At 23.6% G+C, this 22,208-nt stretch overlaps 10 protein-coding genes across 10 annotated transcripts; 5 read left to right on the top strand and 5 right to left on the bottom strand.

Moving 5' to 3' along the window:
• Positions 1-976: 976 nt before the first annotated feature.
• On the top strand, positions 977-3,773 carry DICPUDRAFT_148040 (uncharacterized protein; the record flags this gene model as incomplete). Its single annotated transcript, XM_003284230.1, has 2 exons — positions 977-2,363; positions 2,485-3,773. The coding sequence occupies 2 exons, from the start codon at positions 977-979 to the stop codon at positions 3,771-3,773; spliced, it is 2,676 nt and encodes an 891-aa protein (XP_003284278.1).
• Positions 3,774-4,018: 245 nt separating this feature from the next.
• DICPUDRAFT_27357 (uncharacterized protein) lies at positions 4,019-5,518 on the bottom strand (the record flags this gene model as incomplete). Its single annotated transcript, XM_003284202.1, has 2 exons — positions 4,019-4,623; positions 4,684-5,518. 2 exons carry the CDS (start codon positions 5,516-5,518, stop codon positions 4,019-4,021), a joined length of 1,440 nt encoding a protein of 479 aa, XP_003284250.1.
• An 828-nt stretch (positions 5,519-6,346) lies between these two features.
• Positions 6,347-7,072, bottom strand: DICPUDRAFT_75236 (uncharacterized protein; the record flags this gene model as incomplete). The annotated part of the gene is made up of 1 exon (XM_003284201.1): positions 6,347-7,072. One exon carries the CDS (start codon positions 7,070-7,072, stop codon positions 6,347-6,349), a length of 726 nt encoding a protein of 241 aa, XP_003284249.1.
• A 2,002-nt stretch (positions 7,073-9,074) lies between these two features.
• Positions 9,075-10,213, top strand: DICPUDRAFT_52804 (uncharacterized protein). The gene has a single exon (XM_003284229.1). It carries the CDS (start codon positions 9,338-9,340, stop codon positions 10,151-10,153), a length of 816 nt encoding a protein of 271 aa, XP_003284277.1. The 5' UTR covers positions 9,075-9,337; the 3' UTR covers positions 10,154-10,213.
• Positions 10,214-10,253: 40 nt separating this feature from the next.
• On the bottom strand, positions 10,254-13,075 carry DICPUDRAFT_148035 (uncharacterized protein; the record flags this gene model as incomplete). The annotated part of the gene is made up of 3 exons (XM_003284200.1): positions 10,254-10,934; positions 11,008-12,796; positions 12,867-13,075. The coding sequence occupies 3 exons, from the start codon at positions 13,073-13,075 to the stop codon at positions 10,254-10,256; spliced, it is 2,679 nt and encodes an 892-aa protein (XP_003284248.1).
• A 552-nt stretch (positions 13,076-13,627) lies between these two features.
• DICPUDRAFT_27344 (uncharacterized protein) lies at positions 13,628-13,956 on the top strand (the record flags this gene model as incomplete). The annotated part of the gene is made up of 2 exons (XM_003284228.1): positions 13,628-13,756; positions 13,840-13,956. 2 exons carry the CDS (start codon positions 13,628-13,630, stop codon positions 13,954-13,956), a joined length of 246 nt encoding a protein of 81 aa, XP_003284276.1.
• Positions 13,957-14,407: 451 nt separating this feature from the next.
• On the top strand, positions 14,408-16,019 carry DICPUDRAFT_148033 (uncharacterized protein; the record flags this gene model as incomplete). Its single annotated transcript, XM_003284227.1, has 2 exons — positions 14,408-14,638; positions 14,706-16,019. 2 exons carry the CDS (start codon positions 14,408-14,410, stop codon positions 16,017-16,019), a joined length of 1,545 nt encoding a protein of 514 aa, XP_003284275.1.
• A 3,002-nt stretch (positions 16,020-19,021) lies between these two features.
• DICPUDRAFT_71595 (uncharacterized protein) lies at positions 19,022-19,484 on the top strand (the record flags this gene model as incomplete). The annotated part of the gene is made up of 3 exons (XM_003284226.1): positions 19,022-19,050; positions 19,123-19,148; positions 19,209-19,484. Coding segments are annotated over 3 exons (252 nt in total), but the record flags the coding sequence as incomplete, so codon positions are not given.
• A 799-nt stretch (positions 19,485-20,283) lies between these two features.
• On the bottom strand, positions 20,284-21,078 carry DICPUDRAFT_148030 (uncharacterized protein; the record flags this gene model as incomplete). Its single annotated transcript, XM_003284199.1, has 2 exons — positions 20,284-20,333; positions 20,967-21,078. The coding sequence occupies 2 exons, from the start codon at positions 21,076-21,078 to the stop codon at positions 20,284-20,286; spliced, it is 162 nt and encodes a 53-aa protein (XP_003284247.1).
• A 140-nt stretch (positions 21,079-21,218) lies between these two features.
• DICPUDRAFT_75231 (uncharacterized protein) lies at positions 21,219-21,551 on the bottom strand (the record flags this gene model as incomplete). The annotated part of the gene is made up of 1 exon (XM_003284198.1): positions 21,219-21,551. One exon carries the CDS (start codon positions 21,549-21,551, stop codon positions 21,219-21,221), a length of 333 nt encoding a protein of 110 aa, XP_003284246.1.
• Between the last annotated feature and the right edge of the window lie 657 nt (positions 21,552-22,208).

The raw sequence follows: 22,208 nt of genomic DNA, 5'->3' as shown, positions 1-22,208 counted from the left end.
TTATAGTGGAATATCGGGTATAAAATCATTTGTGTGTGATATTTTTTTATATATCATATACACTTTTAGCTGTATATAGAGTTTATAAATTTTTTTATTGAGAAAAAAAAAAGATTAAATCATAATAGTTTTCTTTTAAAAATTTTATAAAAATTCATGTCAATTTGATCCAAGTTAAACAATAACGAGGTAAATACTATATATTTGTGTTGTGTAAAATTTTTAAAATTTTTAATATTAATTTTATATATCTATTTTTTTTTTTTTTTTGTTTGGGTGTGTAGATAATAATATATAGATAATTATAATAGTTATATTTTTTAAAATAATAAAATAGATTTATAATTTTAATACAGTGGGGTAAACTTTTAATCTTTTAGTATTTTAAAATGTATTTTTTTTCATCTATTATAAACACAAAAATCAAAAAAATAATTTAAATAAAAAAAATAATAAAAAAAAAAAAAGAAAAAAAAGGTTAACCCACTTTAAAACTTATTTTATATCTATAAAGTAGAATATTTGTAATTTGTTATAAAAATAATTATTTATAAATATAATATTTATTTAATTTTATTTAAATAATTGTAATCATTTTTTTTTTTTTTTTTTTATTTTTCTAAATTTAAAATTAATAATTTTTAATCAAAAATAAAAATATCACTAAAATATAGATAAATTCACATATAATAATAATTATTATTAAGCATAATAAAATAATATACTCATTAATATAAGCACTATAATAAATTTCTTTTATTTTGTTTTATAAATTCAAGCTTATAATAAAATATATAAATATTGTTTTTTTTGTTTTTTATTTATCATTTTTAAATATATATAATTTTTTTTATTTAAAAAAATATATAAATAAAATATTCTTTATTTTTATTTTAATAAAAATAAAATCCTTTTTTTTCGAAAAATTAAAATTAAAAAAAATAAACTTTTAATATTATTAATATTAATAAAAAAAATGATAAGTTTTTTTAAAAAAAAAAATAAAAATAATAGTAGTAGTTTTAGTAATAGCAGTGGATCATTATCATCAAGTTCACCTTCATCCAATAATTCCTACTTTTCTTCTTCTTCATCAACTATTTCAAATAACTCTATAGACAACAATATCCCAAATCAAAATTCCCCACCACCAATAAAACAAAGTAAAATTAGTTTTAATAATTTAAACTATATAAATAACAAGGTCGAATCAAATAATAATATTAAAAATAATAACAATAGTATAAATAGTAATAATAATATACAAAATAATATACATAATAATATACAAAATAATAGTAATAGTTCTAATAATAACAATAAAAACCATGGATTTACTAACTGTTTACCAATATCAAATAATAGTTTTTTAACAAAATCATGTATAAATTTAACTACATGCAAAAGTGCATCTAGTTCATTATCATCAAATAGTTCAAATAATTCGGATGTTACAAATTTAAATAACCCAAATATAGAATCACCCAGCATTAAAGGATCTAATAATAGTACAATAAATTCAAATAAAGATGATAAGAATAAAAGTAAAGTTTATGGTTCAACAAATAAAAATATAAATGGAAACAATACAACAAGTAGTACAATTTTAGAAAAAGATATTTTTCCAAATGGGATAAAGAGAGAGATTAAGGGTGTAATGTTACTTGGAGAAGGTAATGACGATGTTTTAATTAGAGCAAGAACTTATATAAATCAATTGGGTGAACTAAACTTTACCAACGAAGATTTACCTCAATATATGTTTCCTTTTGGGTATGATGAAGACTCTCAAGTATTAATGCAATTAAAAACACCAAAAATACACCCAATGTCAAAGCACGGTCTAGATTCAGATAGTGGGTCCGAAGATGAAGATTGTGGAACTACAGCAGCTTTTAATCATTTAAATAATAAAAACTTTTCAAGTAAATCATTATTAAAATCAAAATCAAGCTTATCAAATTGGGTACCAGATAGTCCAATCATTTCATCATACAAACCACTTAACATTTCTAATAACAATAACAATAATATATTAAATAAAAGCAATCAAAACGAAAATATTGATTTTAATGGTTTTTCAATAGAATCACCAAATTTAAACTGTATCGAATCTCAAAATGATAATCAAGGTCCAACAATAGAAGACTGTGATAGTACATTACCAATTCCTATACATATTAATGATGAATTATTTGTAAAGTCCAAAGATGAAGAAGATTTTGAAAACCAAGAAAATTTAAAAACTGAAGATATTGATAAAATTGATACAATTAGGGTCAGCTTTGATGATACAACAAATGAAAATATTTCCGATGTATGTTTCTCTCCAATGGACTCCAAACAACTAAATGATGATATTGGTAAATTTGGATCTCCTTCAATTAGAGGAGGTTTTACAATTGCAAATAGTGACGATCTAACTCTTCTATCACCCAAATCTCCCTTTTTGAAATACTTCACCAAACTAATTTAACAATGAAGTTGGTAAACCTGTGGAGGTTTTAAATAAAAGAACCCCATCACCCATTCATCAAAAACTTTTTAATGCATCGCCTGCAGCTGCATCATTTTCACACAATATATCACCATTAATCACACCAATTTCATCACCTGCAGTTTCAAGAAATAAAAACAATTTAATTTATAACAGAGTTCAAATTGAAAATAATACACCCAAATCTTTTCTTGCCTCGTCAAAAGATAAGATTGATACCGAGCTATTACAATCATTGGAGGCATTAATCGACTCACCACAAAGAGTTTCTAATAATAAAATTGAAAAGTGTTTTGGTACATCTCCAAAAGAAAAGAAAAATAAATCAATCGAAGAAGAAAAAATCAAACAAAAAGAAATTGAAGACTTTAACAACAAGCAACATCAACAACTTCTTGAAAAGGTATCAACTGGTTTGGAAACTTTAAGACTATCAATTCAAGATTTAAAACAATTAAATTTATTAAGTGAAACAGATGATATCAGTAACAATGACAAAAAAAGTATAGTTGTAAATAACAATTCAAGCTCATCTATGACTGTAAACAATATTAAAATATTTGAAAAATCAAACAATAAAGAACTACCCAAAATAGAGATCAATAATGAAAAATTTGAATGCAAAATAGAATACCAAAAACAACAAATTGAAGAAAGATTTGATCTAGATACGAATGATGTCTCATCACTCTCATCTTTACTTTTATCACCCTCTTCATCTTTATTATTCTCACCATGCTCCAATGGAGCATTTTTAAAAGAACACGACGATGATCCCTTTGATATTTACTCACCACCAAACGAAAGCCATTTTTTAATAGATCATAATGAAGATATTAACTTTGATGAAAAAGCAGATGAAAAAGAAACCACTTTAAAAAACCAAGAAAAAGCATTAAACAAGTCATCATCATCAGTTACAACATCACCATCATCATCACAACAAAATTTAGATAAAATCATAAAGATTAAAAATAATTCAAATAATCATCATTTATTTAACAATAGCTTTATAAATTTATTAAATAATAAATCATTAATAAACTCACCAAAAGCATCATCATCAAAACCAAACAAAGAAGAGGAAGAAGAACTATTAGTATCTCGTAACAATAGTAAAAGAAAAATATTAATACCAAGTAGAACGTTATCCTCCTCATCCTCCTTATCATCCTCATCCTCGACCCTAACCACAACGACAACTACAACTACCACAACAACTACAACCACAACAAAAACCCAAGCATTTACTCCTTTACCAACAAAGATTAAATAAATATATAAATAACCCAATATAATATTAACTAAACCTTAATATTATACTTTTATATTTAATTTTTTTTTTTTTAAAATTTTTTTTTTTAATATTATTTTTTATTTACCTATATTTCTTTTTTACAATTATTTTTTATTTTATTATATTTATTCTATATAATTATTATTTATAATAATGTTTTAAAAAAAAATAACCTTTAATTCTTTTCTTTTCTCTTTTTTTTTTTTTTTTTTTTAATAAGGTTCCTAAACTTGTAACTCCTCTTGAAAAAATTTAATAGTACCTTGAAAAACTGTGATTGCTGGGCAACTGATGAAAACTCTATCATCTTCCTCTCTCCATTCAACTTCTAAGGTACCACCGTCCATTTGTACATTTGCTTTTCTATTATTTTTACCACGTAAAACCCCACTAACCAATGCTGCTGCTGCGCCTGTACCACAAGAATGAGTTACACCTATACCTCTTTGCCAAACTCTAACCCTAAGCAAATCTCTGTTTTTAACTTCGACAAACTCTACATTTGTTTTTTGTGGAAAAATTGGATGGGACTCTATAACCTTGCCATAATAATCTAAAGGAAACTCTTCAACATTCTCCAAATGTAAAACACAATGAGGGTTTCCCATGGACACCAATGTAGAGTTTATAAAGTGACCACCGCACTGAATCATTTTGCTGTAATCCTCGTAATTTGAATTGGTTGATAAAATTCTATTATTTATTTTTCCTATTGTATTTTTTTGATTTAATTTAAAAATTGGACATTGTTGGAAAATATTTGAATCGATTTCAAACTGATCATTATTATAACTTATCAAATCATTATTATATTGAGGGTGTTGGAATACTGATGATGAGCCATTTGTAATTGTTTTTTTAATTTCATTTAAACCTGGTGATGATATACCATTGGCTTCTAATGAAGCAGTATCTGGATCATTGCAGTCTGAGGTCTTTAAAACCAATGGATTACCTAAACTAACTTTAATCCATAATGTTTTTGCATTATTCTTTGGATGTTGTGGTTGGGTAATGCAATGCTGAATTCCTGCCATAGTATAAATACTTATATTTCTTGGTTCGAATAATAAATAAGGTGTTTGATTTAATGATTTAAAACGGCTCTTTGAAAAAAATGTATTTAAATCATTATTATTATTATTTGAAATTTCTATTAAACTATTTGATTGTTCACCCATTTCTGTATCTTGTTGATTTAAGAGAATTGATTTTTTACTTCTATATGATTGAAGATTATAATCTATAATATATTTACAGACACATGATACACCAGTAGAACAGTTTTCAGCTAAACTTCCATCTGAATTAAATATTAAAAGTTGAAAATCTGCATTTTCGAGTTGCTCTGTTGGCGGTGGTGTAATTACCAATACATTATCGGCACCTACACCAGACTCTCTATCACAAAGATTCTGCGCTATAATTTGCAATCCCTTGACTGGTGGTCTAAATGATTGATTATTGCTTTCATATTTTAAACTATCGATGTGAAAAACTATAAAATCCTGGCCACGTACATGCATTTTACAAAAATTTAAAACAATAGATGATAATTCATCAAATACGATTTGCTGTTGCTGTTGTTGCTGTTGCTGTAATCTTTGTTGTTGCAATAAACTATTTCCAGTATTTGGTAAATTATTCCCACCATTGCCACTATTATTATTATTATAAGATTTTTTTTGATTATGAAATGGACATTTGGTTTTATCCCTCTCCATTTTATTATTATAATTATATTACTACTATTACTACTATTACTTATTATTATTATTATTTTCTTTTTCTTTTTTCTTTTTTTTTACAATAACTTTAATAAAATAATTAAATATATAATAAAAAAAAAATAAAAAAAATAAAAATAAAAAAAGGGTTGGGTATATATGTGTATTTAAAACAAAATAAATAAATAAAAAATAAAAAAATAAAAAAAATAAATGTGTAAATATATAAATTTATTTGATTTATGCTAGCTAATAGATAACGATTTGTCCGTTATCCCTTCAACCAAAATCATACTAATTAAATATTTTAATAAATATATATATCTTTATATAATTATTAAAATATCTTTTAAAGCAGTAATCAGAAAAAAAAAAAAAAACGTATGTAAAAAAATTTTTTTTTTTTTTATAAAAAAAAATTAATTTTTTATTATTTTTTTATTTTTTTTCTAAATTCTTTTTTTTACAAACATCTTACTGCAGTGGTCCTGGTGAAAAAAAAAAATAAAAAAAAAAAAAGAAAATAAAATAAAATAAAATAAATAAAATTTATCTCTATTTAAAGATCAATAAATTTAAAAAAAAAAACAAAAAAAAAAAAAATCATTTTTAAAAATATAAAAGATCACTGAAAATTAATATTTGTGTTGGGTGTTGTGTGTTTTGGGTTGTGTTGTATGTAGTGTTTTTTTTTTTTTTTTAAATATAAAATAAACTAGTGATATTAAGATATTGATTTAGTTTTTGGTATAGGTTTTAATTTTATTATTTTATTTTATTTTGTTTTTTTTTTTTTTTTTTTTTAAAGATCGATTATTATTACTATTAATCAACATTTAATGGGTTAAAAAACTTTTTAAGACTACCATTATAATTTTTTAATACTACTTCTGAAGTTTCTGGATCTACAATATCACCATTTGAAGTGATTCTATATTTGCTATCTTTTATATCTTTTTCTATTATATAGGGAAGAATTTCATTTGAAAAATAGACATCACATTCTCTGATAAAACTATCTTTTTTATATAAAAAGTTTATATGGTCATATTTGGAGGCTTTGAAATAGTTATTTGAAAAATAGTAAGCACCTAAAAATGTTGAACTAAAAATCATTGTATTTCTGAATCTGACCAATGGATTGTTTTTAAAAATACTATTTGAAATTATATAACCAATTGAACCACCAACTATACCATTGAGCCATAATGATTGTGATGGTGTAAAAGGTGATGTTCCATTTCTACCAACATTTGCAAGTGATTCATATAGTTCTGGTGTCATCTTTACATGGTTGATGGGTGGATCTACAATTAAATCAACCATATCAAATTTTCTTTCATCGAGGGTTTTTTCTTTTTTAGGTTGAGTGGTTTTGTTTGTGGTTGTGGTTTTTTGAGGGTTTTTTTCTGCATCTATATTACTAGTTTCACTTGTTGGTGCTGTATCTTTAATTTTTTCGGTTTCTGTATTTGATTTAATATTATCGTTTAAATTTGTATTTTCATCTGATTTCTTTTTTCCCCATGGCATCCATGAAAAATAGTTCATTTTTTTCTACTATATAATATTTATTGACCTATATTGTTTATATTTATATTTTATATTTATATTTAGTTTGGTTATTATGATTTTAATATTATAATAGTTTAATTTTAAATAAATACAATGATTGTCATAAAAAAATAAAAAAAAAATGAAAAAATTTTACGAATTAGTTTTATTTTTTTTATTTTTTTTTAAAATTTTTTTTTTTTTTTTTTTTAAAATTTTTTTTTTTTAATATACGAATTAATTATTCATTTTTTTTAAATTAAAACTTTATTTGATCATCTTTATATATGTTTCTATTTTTATTTGAAAATGATTACAATTTTAGTTCAAACTTCGTTTTATTTTTTATTTTTATTTTTTATTTTTTAATTATTATTTTTTATTTATTATTTTTTTATCTTTTTTTTTTTTTTTTGTTTAAAAGTTATATTTGGAATTGTACTTTTTTTTTGTAATTGTTTTTTTATAATAATGTATTTTTTTTGTTCAATCTCCCCCCATATTTTAAATAATTATTAACAAAAAAATTTAAAAATTAAAATTAAAAAAAAATTAAGAAAAAAAAATTAAATTAAATTGAGAAATAAAAAATAATAAATATATAAAATGAGAAACAAAATTTTTTTTTTTTTTTTTTTTTCTCTATATAAAATAAAATTTTTTTATTATTTCAAAAGGTAAATATATTTAAACTTATAATTAATATAAATAAAATTCTAATATAAATAAAAAAAAAAAATTATAAACAGTTTTTTTTTTTTGTACATATATTTAATCAAAAATTATAACAATAACGCATCAATAAAAAAATAATTTTATATAATTATTTTTTTTTAAAAAAGTAATATAATACCATCTTGTTAAAATAATAAATAATAAATAATAAAGAATAAATAAATAATAAATAATAAATAATAAATAATAATATTAAAATAAAAATATAAATTTAAATTTTAAAATTATATACTAATATATATTTTTTTTTTTATAATATAAAAAAAGCTTTTTTTTTTTAATAAATTTAAAAACCACTTAACTTTTTTCCCAAAAACTCAAAATTTAACTTAGAAATGTCTTCATTCAACAACAATCAATTTGTTACCGTTTTTGTTCCAGTCCAAATTTCAATAGAAATGTTTGAAAAAATGAATGTCAACACCTTTTGTAAGACCAGTGACAACCAAACTTTTCCAATTTTAAGCGCCTCTGAACTTTTTAATGAAATGAACATCATCAACAACAACAACACCTCAAACAACAGGGTTAACAAGAACCATCATTTATCTTCAAACAGTGTCATGGAATTAAACAATGTTTGTTCTACTTTACCAGTCATTAACAAGAATTGTTTTGAATCCCACAATTCAACCTTCAATGAGGCCGAAGAAGAGTGGTATTTTGCCAGGGCCCAATTTGAAAATAGAGAAATATTCCAAAAGCAAGTCGAACAAGAGCCAATATCTTGTTCATCAATGGTTGGTGACGCTACAATCCAAGATATCTTCAATACTTGTTTTAGAAGGGTTAGAGAAAGGGAGAATCATTTTGTCAAGGCTGTTGAAAGTTGTGTTTTTGCCATCCTCTCAAACCAAGTCGCTTCCAATCAAGGCAATTTCAATAATGGTTTTGGCTGGGTCAATCGTAAGAATTGCTTTGATCGTTGCGCACTCAATGATGATGGATGTTTTGAGAAGATGCACTCTTCAGCAAACTCCTCTCGTTCCTCATGGCTCATGCGTTCCATTATCATCTCATCAATTATTGAAATTTATGAAAAAGCTATTATTATCAGTATGCAAAGTCTTTTTAGTAGCCTTTTACAAGTGGTATTATTTAAATTATCCTTGCTATCAGTTAAATGTTCAACCAGCACCACAACTAACAATACCATCTCAACAACTTTGCAACATCATGGTAACACATACTATGAAAAGAAGGGCTCCTACTCAACTTGCCTTAAACAACTCAACATGTATCACCTTCAACCAAAACAATGCAAACCTAATCACCCACAACCTCAACCAAAACAACAACAACAACAACAACAACAACAACAACAACCACACTCATTCATTACAATCTTCTAAGAGGTTATGTAGTCATAACCTCAATTCAGAGACCCTTAACCAAGAGTTAAGGGTTGATTTCTCAGGAAATAATAATAACAATAATAACTTTAACAATGTTTTAAACAAGTCTTCAAACTCTGTACGCACAGCAGATGAATCTGATTTCTTAGAATGGTTTACAGATTTCCAAGATATGGATTCAGTTATATTTGAAGATAATGACCAAATATCTGTCTGTTCAACTATCCAAAATACAGCTACAATTACCTTTAGAAATTTAGATGAATTTATAAAGTATTTAGAAGAAAATAATTGCGCCAATGATATTGAAGTTTCACCATGCTCAAAGTCCCATACTTTCAATAGACCAGTTGCTGATCCACGTTTAATTGTCAAGGCTACTTGGTGTGTATATGGTAATTCACTCAATACAGAGTTCTTCTATTCATGTTTAAAGGATAAGCATTGTGGTGATATCATTGTAGATCATTACGAGCCATTAGTTGATGACCCAGAACATTTCATACTTTCAAAGGGCGGCAGACGTATATTAGAAACTCCAAATGCCGGTGGTAACTCTGTTTGGTCTGAAGTTTTGGGTTATGAAGTTTTACATCATTGTTTCGGCGCCCAATTAAAGAGAACTGAAACTGAAATCGAATACGCTCCAGGTTCAAAAATTACCGATTTTTCAGTCGATATCGATGGAAGCCACATTGGTGTTAGTGTTGTACGTATAATAAACTTCTTTGATTTAAACGGAAAGACCTACAAGGCCGTTTTTACTCCAGAGTATGCAAGAAATCTCTTATACAAGAAGTTGTTTGGTGTCATTGCTTCAACAGAAGCTACAGTAGATAAGTGGGAAAAGCAAATTTTATTTGTTTGGACTACCTCCTCATGTGTCGCAGATATAATTGTCGAGGAGTATTGGAAGGTACCAGCCAAGTTAAGATCAAATACATTGGTATACGTTTCACATGCTACAAATTCAGAATGGTTATTTTAAAATAAAACTAAAACTAATAAAACTAAAAATAAAAAAATTCTTTTTTTTTTAAATATAAAATTTTTATAAATTCTTTTTTATTTTTTTTTTAAAAAGTTATTTATTTTGGCATTGAAATAAAATAATTCATAAGTCTTGGTAAAATATTACTTGACATTGGGAAATCAATTTTACCAGCAAATAAAGCAATACATTGGATTCTAGATTGATAATTTTGAATTGATTCTTTTCTACCTGAAAATACACCACTATTAAATTGATTTGAAGTTACATCGTCATAACTTTTAAGTAAATTATATTGTTTAATAATAATATCTGCATAAGCTTGAATGATTGATGAGAAATTTCTGGTAATATGTGGACTAAGGAAACGATAATCTTGTACTTTGGCATCGATTTTAGATTCTTCTAATGGTAAGATATCAAGATTTTCAATTTTTTCTAAAGCCTCAGTATATTTACCCTTGTTAAAGAAATCGAAAAAGTCACAAAGTTTTAATAATTGTTCGAATGCTAAATAACTTGTTCTTGCAGTTGTTGTAGTTTTTAATTTAGTTTGATCGTTAATGAATAAACCTTTACCAAATTGATATAATTGATCTCTTTCACTTGAAATAGTTGTTAATAAAATTGAAATTCTACTATTATAGATTTCTAAAACTCTTGCATATTCTTCAATCATTAACCAAAACTCGATAGCACCTTGATAATTATTTTTATTTTCTAATTCTAAAGCTGATTGTTCGATAATAGTTCTCCATTGTTGTTTATTTATAAATTCCTAAATAAAAATATAATAATAATATTAATATTTTAATTATTTAATATTTTAAAAAAAAAAAATTAATAATTACAGAAAAAGTTGATAATTCTTGAGCAAATTTATAACTATTTGTTGATGATACTACTAATTCTGAAATTTCACGAATTTTAATATTATTATCTGTAATTAAAAGATAATAGAAAAGAGCTTCTCTACTTTCTTCGAAAGAGAAACGTTTTGTATATTGTTTGATCATTGAAACTAAACGAATTGATTTATCGTTAAAGTCATAAATTTCTTGTTGTGATTGTTGTTGTTGTAATTTTTGTTGTTGTTGGTATTGATTGACAGAGTTGTTATTGATGTTGAATTGATATACACTGTTGGTTTGAGTTGAGGTTCTTAAAAGTCTATAGTAATCTAAAGCGATGGCTATGTGTAAAGCATCTTCTGTATTGGCTTGATATAAACTAGCTACAGCATCTTCAAATTGTTGAATAGCTAAAAGCATTTGGAAAACTTCTAAATTATCAAAGTTTGCTTTATTTTTTTCAATGATTGATTTTACATCGGTTTGTAAATTTTCTAAAAGTTGAGTTTGTTGTTGTTGGTTACCAGAGTCAACAGATCCAATAAAGTTTAATTTCCACCAAATATAGTCTTGAATAGAGATTACAGCTTGTTGTTTACTAATTAATGAATCACCAGTAGCTAAAAGATTGAAAACTGAGATCTTGAAAGCATCTTTACTTTCAGTTTTGGCAGTGTTAAATTCACGCATAATTCTTTCTCTTTGCTCTTTGGTGCAACCTTGACTTTTATAACGATCGTTGAAAATTGGTAATAAGATATCCATATAACGTGATCCACATTTTTCCAATGCAAAATTTTGAGCTTCGCTATGATAACCGCATCTCATAAGATAGAAAACAATACACCAAATAGAGCATCCATCATAACTTTCGTTATCGCTATCGACTTGTGTGTATAAATTGAGTGATTTAATATAGGCAAGAATGATGTTGAGTGGCAATGATATATTTGAGTTTTTTGGGAGACGGTTCTCGATAACTTGACAAAATTGACTCTCTAAAAATGATACTGATCTCTTAACGAGTTCGACTACTGATGGTCTAGATGGTTGCTTTGGTTGATGTCTAACAGTTTGTGTTTTTTGATCCAATGTACCACTATCTACTTCGTTGGTCAATGATAATAATAAACCCCATGCATGATGAACAACGTTTGATGTTGATGATGAACCTTCTGATAACATAGCATCTTTGAGTCTATGAACCAATGGGAAACCAGATGTTTTTGACTCATCTGCCATATGAATGTCAAACTCTTGAATAATATCTGCATACTTTTTCATTTTATTTGATAATTTAGTACGACCATCATCCATTGGAATATAAGTTGATTGTCCAAATGAGTTTATATTACCACCAATTGGTGTAGTTGTTGATTGGTATGGTCTAAATTGTGATTGTAATCCACCATTCATTGTTGCAGTTGGTCTAAATTGAGATGAACTGCCGCCACCGAATCCACTACGCATTAATGATGATTGGCCATATTGTGAAGCTCCAAATGGTTGATTGGTTTTAATATATTTTTGACCAAGGATTTCTTCTAAATACTTTTTATCTTTATTCCAATCATGAATTGATGTCTCTTCATAATGTGTTTGAAATTCTTTTGATGTTTTTTTTTGAATATCACCAATAGCTGTAAATATAATATATTCAAATCTATCTTTTAAATAACCATCAATATCTGTTGGTATAGTTTCAACTCCTGTAAATGATGATGTATTAATACTTGCTAAATTTTTAGTAAATTGTTTTTGTTCCAATGCGTATTTTGTTGTAATTTTACTTTTTAAAAAAATAATATTAATATTTAATTTTTTTGAAAAAAGTTTAAATAAATTTATTATAAACTTACGCATCTTGTAATATATTTGATTCTAATGGGTTTGTAAGTGTTCTTGATGATGTAACTTCATTTAAATGTTTCGAGGTATCACCAATTTCTTGAAGATTTCTTTCAATATTTAATGTTGATAAACCAATAGGACTAGAAAATGATGAGATTTTGTTTACAATTTGTGATGATTTATTTGATAAATCATTGAAATCAAATTCTTTATTCATCTTTCTATCTTTTTTTTTTTTTATTTATAGATTAAAAAAAATAAAATAAAAAAAATGAAAATAAATTTTTAAAAAAAATGAAAAAAAAAAAAAAAAAAAAAATTTTTTATGAAAAAAAATAATTTTAAAAAAAAAAATTATAATATGAAATTCATCAAAATTATAAAACGAAAAGGGGTAATTTAATATTCAAATATATTTAATTATTATTTAACAAATTAGGTATAGGTATCTTTTCTTTTCTTTATATTTAAAAAAAAAAAATTAACTAAAATTTTAAAACCCAAATTATATTTTTAAAACAAAAGTTTATTTTTTATTAAAAGTTTAAATTAAAACCTAATTAAAATTAAAATATAAATTAAATTATTGTTGATTTTAAAATTATAGTTTTCATTTAGTTTCTTTAAAGAAAAAAACGATTTTTTTTTTTTTTTTGTAATTTTTATTTTTTTTTTTTTTTATTTTTTTTTTTTTTCATTTTTTATTTTTTATTTTTTTTTTTCAAAAATCATTATTTCAATATATAATTTGGTTTATAATTAAAAAGACATGTCAGGCGCACCAACTAAAATTGCCAATTTTCTTCATAAAACAGTTGTTTCTGTTTTTGCTCTTAGTTCATTAGCATTCGGTGTTTATGTCACTGGTGCTACAATGGAGTTATTAGAAAAAAGAAAAGTAATTAAATCATTTTCATTGTATAATAACAATTTAAAACAAAAAAAAACTAATAATACAAAACACAATTTATATATCTATAGATTAGAAAATTAGAAGAAGAACAATTTATTAAAGAGTTTATTAAAAATATGGAAGCAAAAGATCAAGCTGCAAAAGATCAATCTGCAACTAAACAAATTGAAGAAACTAAAAAATAAATTTTAGCACATATATTTTAAAATAATAATATAATAATATAATAATATAATAATATAATAATATAATAATATAATAATATAATAATATAATAATAGCATAACAATTCAACATCAACTAATGTTCTGAAAATACATATCACCCCACAAATATTTTTACACATTTTTATAAAAACTTTTAAAACACACACCACCCCAATAACTATGATCAAAGATTTTTATTTTGTTTCCTAAAGAAAAATATTCTATATAAATTCAATGTAAATAAATACTTTTTTAAATATAAAAAAAAAAACTTTAAAGATTTTTCATTTTATATATATAAAATCATTGTTCAATTTTTTTTTTTTTTTTTTTTTATAAATTTAATTATTTTTTATAAAAAAAAAATATCTTTTTTTTTTTTTTTTTCATTTATTTTTTTTTTTTTTCATTACATTAATTAATAGTAAAAATGGAAGATGATAAATATAATAAAAAGAAGAATAGAAAATCATCAAATAATGGATATTGTGGAATTATAAAAAAAACAATTTTATATTTATTTTTAGGGTTAATCTTTATAATCACTTTTAACACAATAAGATTTACATCTAAACAACCAAATACCGAACCATTAACAGATGACCATATAGACTCTTTTACAACATTAACAGAAATGGAATTAGCTCAAAGATTATCAAATGTAATAAATATAAAAAAAAAATAAAAAAAAAATAAAGGTATTAATTTTTTATCTTTTTTTATTTTAGGCCATAAAATTTGAAACAATTTCATTTGGTGAAAATGAAGAATTTGGCTATTGTAAAGACGAGTTTAAAAAACTACATGGATATTTTAAAGAGATTTTCCCAAGAGTTAATAAGCATTTAGAATTAACAGTTATAAATAATTATAGTTTGGTTTATCATTGGAAAGGTATGGATAGCAGTTTAAAACCAATTTTACTTTGTGGCCATATGGATGTCGTACCAATTTTAAATAGAGAGAGATGGACTTATGCCCCATTTGAGGGTAAAATTCAAGATGGATATATCTGGGGTAGAGGATCTATGGACGATAAACAAACTGTGATGTCAATTTTGGAGTCTATCGAGGATCTTTTAGCTCAAGGCTATAAACCCCAACGTTCATTTTATTTAGCATTTGGTCACGATGAAGAATTGGGTGGTGATGAAGGTGCAAAATTCATTAATGAACACTTTACTAAAGCCAAGATTGGACCATTCGAATATATTTTAGATGAAGGTTTACCCATTATCGTTCCACCTGTATTCCCAGGTCTAAATAAACCAATTGCCGCTGTAGGTGTTACTGAAAAAGGCTACGTAAATGTTCATTTGAATGTAGAAATTGAAGGAGGTCACTCATCAATGCCAAAACGTGAAAGCGCTATTGGAGTTTTAGCTAAAGCAGTTTCTAAAGTAGAAGCGAATCCACCATCTCCATCATTATCTCAAATTAGAAAGCTATTTGATTTCGTTGGTAGAGAATGTACATTACCATACAGAATTATATTTTCAAATCTTTGGTTATTCGAACCAATTTTAGTTAAGGTATTATCTGGTAAACCAACACTTGATACCTTGCAAAGAACCACTACAGCCCTCACTATTTTCAATGCAGGTAATAAAGCAAATGTTCTTCCACATCAAGCTTCTGCTTTAATTAATTTCCGTGTAGCTCCAGGTAATACTGTCGACGAAATTATTGAACATGTCAGAAAGACTATCAATGATGAACGTGTTGTCATTACATCATCACAAAAAACCGAACCAGCACCAGTATCATCAACTGATGATCCATCATTCAAACTTATTCAAACTACAGTTTTACAAGAATATCCTGATGTTATTGTTGCACCAACTATTATGGTTGCAAATACAGATACTAAACATTATTGGAATCTCTCTAAAAACATCTACAGATTCAATCCATTATACCTCGAAAATAGTGATTTGGCAAGATTCCATGGTATTGATGAAAGAATTTCAATTAAAAACTATAAGCAATTTGTCGATTTTTATTATCATTTAATTAAAAATAGTGATAGACCCTTAAATTAAAAAAAATAAAAAAGTTAGGTAAAACTTTAAATAATAATTTTAAATATTATGTTGCACCAAAGATTTATTTATTAAAATTAGATTATGTAAAAATAATGAATATCTTCCTCCCTCTTATTTTATTAAAAAAAAAAATATTTACTATTGTAGTGATTATTAATAGTTGTTAGATATCTCGGATTCTAATATTTGTTAATAATATATTTTTTAATAACGTTCTATTAATTTTTAATTTTTAATTTTCATAATTTAATTTTTAGAATTAATATAATAAAGGTGTTAATCACACAATAATATTTGTATAAAAGGTTTTTTTTAAAAGAGTCTTTAATTTATTTACAAACAGTTTAGGTATGAAGGTTTTATAATTTATATGTCTTTATATTTTAATATTATATATATAACAGTATTCGAAGATTATTACAATAATAATCATTTTTTCTTAAAATAATAAAACCTTTGTATATTTCAATTTTATTTTAAAAAAAACATAATAAATTATATCATTAACCCTTAAGAGTGTATAAAAAATTTTAAAAAAAATTTTTTTAAAAAAAAAAAAAAATGCATTTTGGCAGTGTTTTGAGTTAAAAAAAATGAATATATTTATAAAAATATATACTCTCTATTCAACAAAGTATATATATCTTTATTTTAAAATATAAAATTAGATTTTATGTTTATATATATATTTATTTTAAAGTTTATTTAAAAATTTACAGTTAATTGATTTATTGTTTATTATTTATATTCTTTGATTTATAATTAAGCTTGAACAACTTTGAGTTTTAATAGTTTATAGCTTGAATTGAATAACCATTACTACACATATAAAAATGACATCTTTCTATTTTATTTTGATCAATTGTAACATTAATTATCAAAGTTAATTGTTTTATTCATATTTATGTGCAAAAATAAATTTAATACAAATTTTGTATTTTTTTGGCCAGAGTGCAACCTTGTGTTGACACTTAAAGGTTTAAAAAAAAAAAAAACCCACTTACTTTGTACCGCATCTTTTTTTTTACCCAACACTTTTGATGTTTGGTGTAAATTTAAAAATATTATTTTTTTTATTTTTTTTTTTGATTTAAAAATATTAAAACAAAAATAAATTAAAAATTTTTTTATTAACATTAATTGAAATTTTATTTATTTTTAATTCCATATATTAATTATCTATATTTTTATTTATGTCTGCAGAATCTAAACCCAGCCATTTATTTAAATATAAAAGAAAAATGGGAAAAAAAAGTTAAAGTTTTCTACCTACATCATAATTAATAATTTTTAATCATCCAAAATTTTTTCCGTATTTTAATATAACTTTATTTGTTTCATAATTTTAGTCCAATTCAAAAACTTTAACTTTACCTCGTGGGATATCGGTGATCAAGATAAAATTAGACCACTATTGAGACATTATTACCAAAACACTCAATGTCTCATCTTTGTCGTCGATTGAAACGATAGAGAAAGAATTAAAGAGGCACATGATGAACTCCAAAAGATGATCAATGAAATGAATTACGTGATGCCTTTCTTTTATTTTTCTGTCTTCCAAATGCCATGAGAGTTTCTGAGATCACGTATAGACTCAATCTCCACGCTCTTCGTCAAAGAACATGGTATATCCAACCAACTAGGGCCACCTCAGGTGACGGTCTTTACGAAGGTAATTATTAATAATATATTTTAAAATTTAAATCATTATAATTAACCAAAATTTTTTTCTCTAAATAATTAGGTCTTGACTGGTTTAACAACACTTATTTTAATTATAAGTAAAAAAATTAAAGGACCAAATCAAGCATAGATAAAATTTTTAAATAGTTTCTATGCAAATTAGAGAATAAAAATTATCTTTATTCTCAGTTTTTACCCATTATTGTCAGCTTATTCATTTAAAATTTTTTTTTAAAAGTTATCTCTTTTAAAAAAAATTATTCATTTTTATCGATTTTTAAAATTTGCAAATAGATGTAAAATAACAGCACAAACACACCCATCACAATTTTTCTCTTTTCCCCTTTCTTTTAATTTTTTTTTAAAATTTTTTTTAATTTTTTTAAAAATTTTATTTTTTTTTTTTTGGTTTTTTTTTAAATAATCATAAAATTTTTTTTTTTTTTTAAATTTTTAATTTTATTAATTATATAATTTTTATTTTCCTTTCAAAAACCTTCACAAAACCATATCGATAAATTGTAAACAGTTTTATTAAATCCAAAAATAATAAAAATGAAAAAATGAAAAAATTTAACTCCTTTAAAAAATTATCTTCAATAAGTTTGGTAATTTTAAATCTTAAAGTAAAACAAGTAAAAAAATAGAAGATTTAGTTGTTTAGATTGTAAAATACAGTGCAAGGTATTTCACACATTTTTTAAATTTTGATTGGTTAAGTGTTTTGGGTGATTTTAAAAATTCCTTTCATTATATTAACCTTATAACCATTCAAATAGCCAAAAGAAAATTTATTGGGTTAAAAAATAAATTTAATTATTTTTAAATAAAATAAAAGGGTTAAAAAAATTTTGGTTAATTATAATGAGATTGAAAACCAAAATCTGGATTATAAAGAGATTGATTTTTTTTTTTATAATTTTTTTTTTTTTTAACGCAATACATAAAAAGGGTTTGGTGAAGTGGTTTTTTTTATTACCATAACCAATTTATATAATTTACCTCTTCCCAATATGATTTTAACATCCAAAAATTCAGATTAAAATTTTTTTTTTTTTTTTTTTTTTTTTTTTTTTTTTTTTTTTTTTTTTTTTTTTTTTTTTTTTTTTTCCCCCTTTTTAAAAAAAAAAAAAAAAAAAAAAACCCCCCCTTTTTTTTTAAAACCCCCCCTCCCCCCCCCCAAAATTTAAAAAAAAAATTTTTTTAATTTTTTTTTTTTCGGCCAAAAAAAAAAATAAATAAAAAGTAATTATAAAAAAAAAAAAAAAAAAACCAATTTATCTTTATATTAATTATTTATTTTTTTTAAAATGAAAAGTGTCACATGGACCATGGACTCTAAGTATGCTATTCTAGTTTTTTATTAAATATTTTAAAGAAATTTTTCTAATTTTTTTTTTTTTTTTATAATCAGAACCAACAGAATCAAAAAGTGATATTGTAGGTATAACATTCTCTTTATATTCAAAATAGTTAAATAATAAACTAATATAATTTTAGCCATCTTCTCCTGAAAGTCAAACTCTTGTCAAAATTGAAGCTGATGGTGAAGGTTTTTTTAAAATCTCATCTGCTGCTACTGAAGAAGAAACACATATGTTTAAAAACTCTACTGAATTCTCTCGTGACTTTGGCGGTTGTAAAATAACCATCAGAAATGTAGGAGGTACAACCATAACAATTAGTACCACTTTCAGATAAATTGTATTTAATTTTATTTTTTGATTAATACAAACAATCAAATTAAATAAAATGAAACTGCTATTTATTAGCATTAAAAAAATTTAAAAATTTTAATAACTTTTTTTTTTTTTTGAAAAAAAATTTTTTAAAAAATTTTTTTAAGAGATTTAATTTTTTAATTATTAAATTGCTATTAATCTTGTTTTGTGTTCAATACCTTTATTTCATTAAGTGATTTTTATTAACTTGGATAAAATATCTAAATAAACCCAATATTTGTCTGATCCATATTACTTGTTATTTTTTATGTTAAATAATAGGTTTGATTTTTGTATGATCTATAATACTTGTTATTTTTTAATGATTTTCCTTGATATTTATTAGCACCCCAGACCAATTTTTGCATAAATGTTTTCTTTTCATATTTACGAAAAATGCAATTATAAATATATAATGGTGGAATAGTCCAAAAGTCATTAAATAACTTGGTATATGAATGGAAAATTAATCCATATGTTTATCATGAAGATTCACCAGTAAGTGCTTATTTTATTTTTAATAAATATATAACTTTATATAAATTAGTAAAGTTATTGATTATTTTGGTGAAAAAAAATTTTATTTACCAGCCCAAGATCCAATTGAAACAATTTCATACAACTTGTATATGAAAAATAAAGATATAAAAATATTTCAAACATTTATTTCTATTGATAAAATAAAAGAAAAACAATATTCAATATTTTGTTGAATTGAATCACTCAATATTGGTTTAAAGTTATTGTATCAGTCATCTGAGGAAAAAATCAAAACCTCATTAAATAAAATTGAAACGGATCTCAAAAATACCCAAAAAATAAGATAAAAAATAAAAAAACAGCGAGAAAAAAAATTAAGTTACGACGAAAGTGATTAAATCACTCATATTTAAAAAATTTAAAACTAAATAAAATTTAATAAAATTTAATAAAATTATTTATTTGTTTTTGTTTGGTTTTAAAAATAATGAATAATTTTTTTTTTAAAAAAGATTACAAATACAGTTTTATTTTTTATTTATTTTTAATTTTTTTATAATACAATTTAATTAAATATATAAGTTATATGATAGAGTTTTTTCTCTTTTTCCAGGCGCTAGGTGTGAGTTGTTTTATTTCCCGACCTACAATTGTGCATTGATAAAGACTGGTACCTTCTAAGTATGTCATCCACATATTCAGAACCGGTTATTTTTTCTTGGTTAATAAACACTGCGCATAAACCCGCCTAGTAAAGTTGTGAATGTTCTTTATAATATTTTACCCAGAATTTCATTACTATATAAACCAAAGTTCCTTCTTCCATTTTATTTGTTTTTTATTTGTTTATGATATTGAGTTGAATAATAAAAATGATTAAAAAAAATTTTTTTTAAATTAATCAAAAAAATTAAAAAAAAATTATAATTTTTTTGTTTTGTATTTTATTAATTATTTTGAAAAAAAATGTTTTACAAAAGGCAAATTTTTCTGTAAAACATATGTATTTTTTTATCCTCTTCGGATAGTTTTACATTGGTCCCCTTATAAAACATACAATATAAACCATTCTCTCCTAATCTAGGTTCGGTAGTATTAATTAAATTTTCTATTCTTTGATATACCTTTTGGAGGTCAGCTATGTTTCTATTTTCAATATCTGTATTCATGTTTCTGTGTATTTGTGTGTTTTTTCAATTTTGATTAAATAAATAAAAATAAAAATAAAAATGAAAATATTTATACTCTTTTTATTTTACAAAAGTTTTTTTATTTTAAATTTTGGAGTTCTATGTATTCGTCAATTATATTATTGACTATGATACCTTGCTGTAAAACCTCTATATATTTTTCGGGCAAAATCAAAATGTAACTCTTTGATTTCCATTTGTTTTTTATTAATATTTTCGGCCACATCCCTTAAATTGTTTAGTTTTCTTTTGTAATTTACCAATTTTTTGAATATTGGATCACTAGCAGAGAATTCTCTAGGTTTTATGTCGAATTTTTCAGGTTGGGTAGGAATTGGCTGGTCGTATACAGGAAGTTCGAACTCTTGGAGGGAAAGATGGCTTTGATCAAATAAAGGAAGTTCATCATTCAATATTTCATTAAAAATATTATCTGAACACATTTCCATCATATTTTGGTTTTTTAAATAGTAATGATTGAAATTAGTTTTTTTTTTAATTTATACTTTTTTTAAAAAAAAATTTTTCTTTTGCCATTAAAACACATAACCAATCCAATACATAAAATGAATATTTATTTCTTTTTCTAAAATCATAATTATAAAATAAAGGTTTATCGTCTTCATTTATATAATTAAATTTTTTAATATTATATTTATATGTATTTTTATTTTGATTATTTTGATTATTCTGATTATTTTGATTATTTTGATTATTTTGATTATTTTGATTATTTTGATTATTATTTAAAATTTAAAATTATTTTTTATTATAAATTGTTTCCAGCATTTTAAATTATCTGAAGGTATTTGTCTTTGTATATAAATATAATAATTTCTAAAGTTTATATAACAATGCTAATAAAAATATATTTTAAAATGGTTCCACCACCCTTTCCACAAGAGCAAGAAAACGAGGTGTCAGAATCAGACCAGGTGAGGGAATTCTCTATATAGATCCAGTATCGGCGGAAAATACAGTGGAAAGATTAACAGAAGGAAAAAAAAAAGTTGTTCATAAAAAACCACCACCGAGAAAAGCAATTAAAAGAAATTAAAAATGGAAGGAAATATGCCCAAGAAATTATTACACCATTCAAAAAGATATTG

Source organism: Dictyostelium purpureum (genome assembly GCF_000190715.1).
Source record: "Dictyostelium purpureum unplaced genomic scaffold DICPUscaffold_21, whole genome shotgun sequence".
NCBI classification, from domain to species: domain Eukaryota; phylum Evosea; class Eumycetozoa; order Dictyosteliales; family Dictyosteliaceae; genus Dictyostelium; species Dictyostelium purpureum.
The sequence above is the reverse complement of the archived record's forward strand: the minus strand, read 5'-3'. Positions and strand labels throughout refer to the sequence as shown.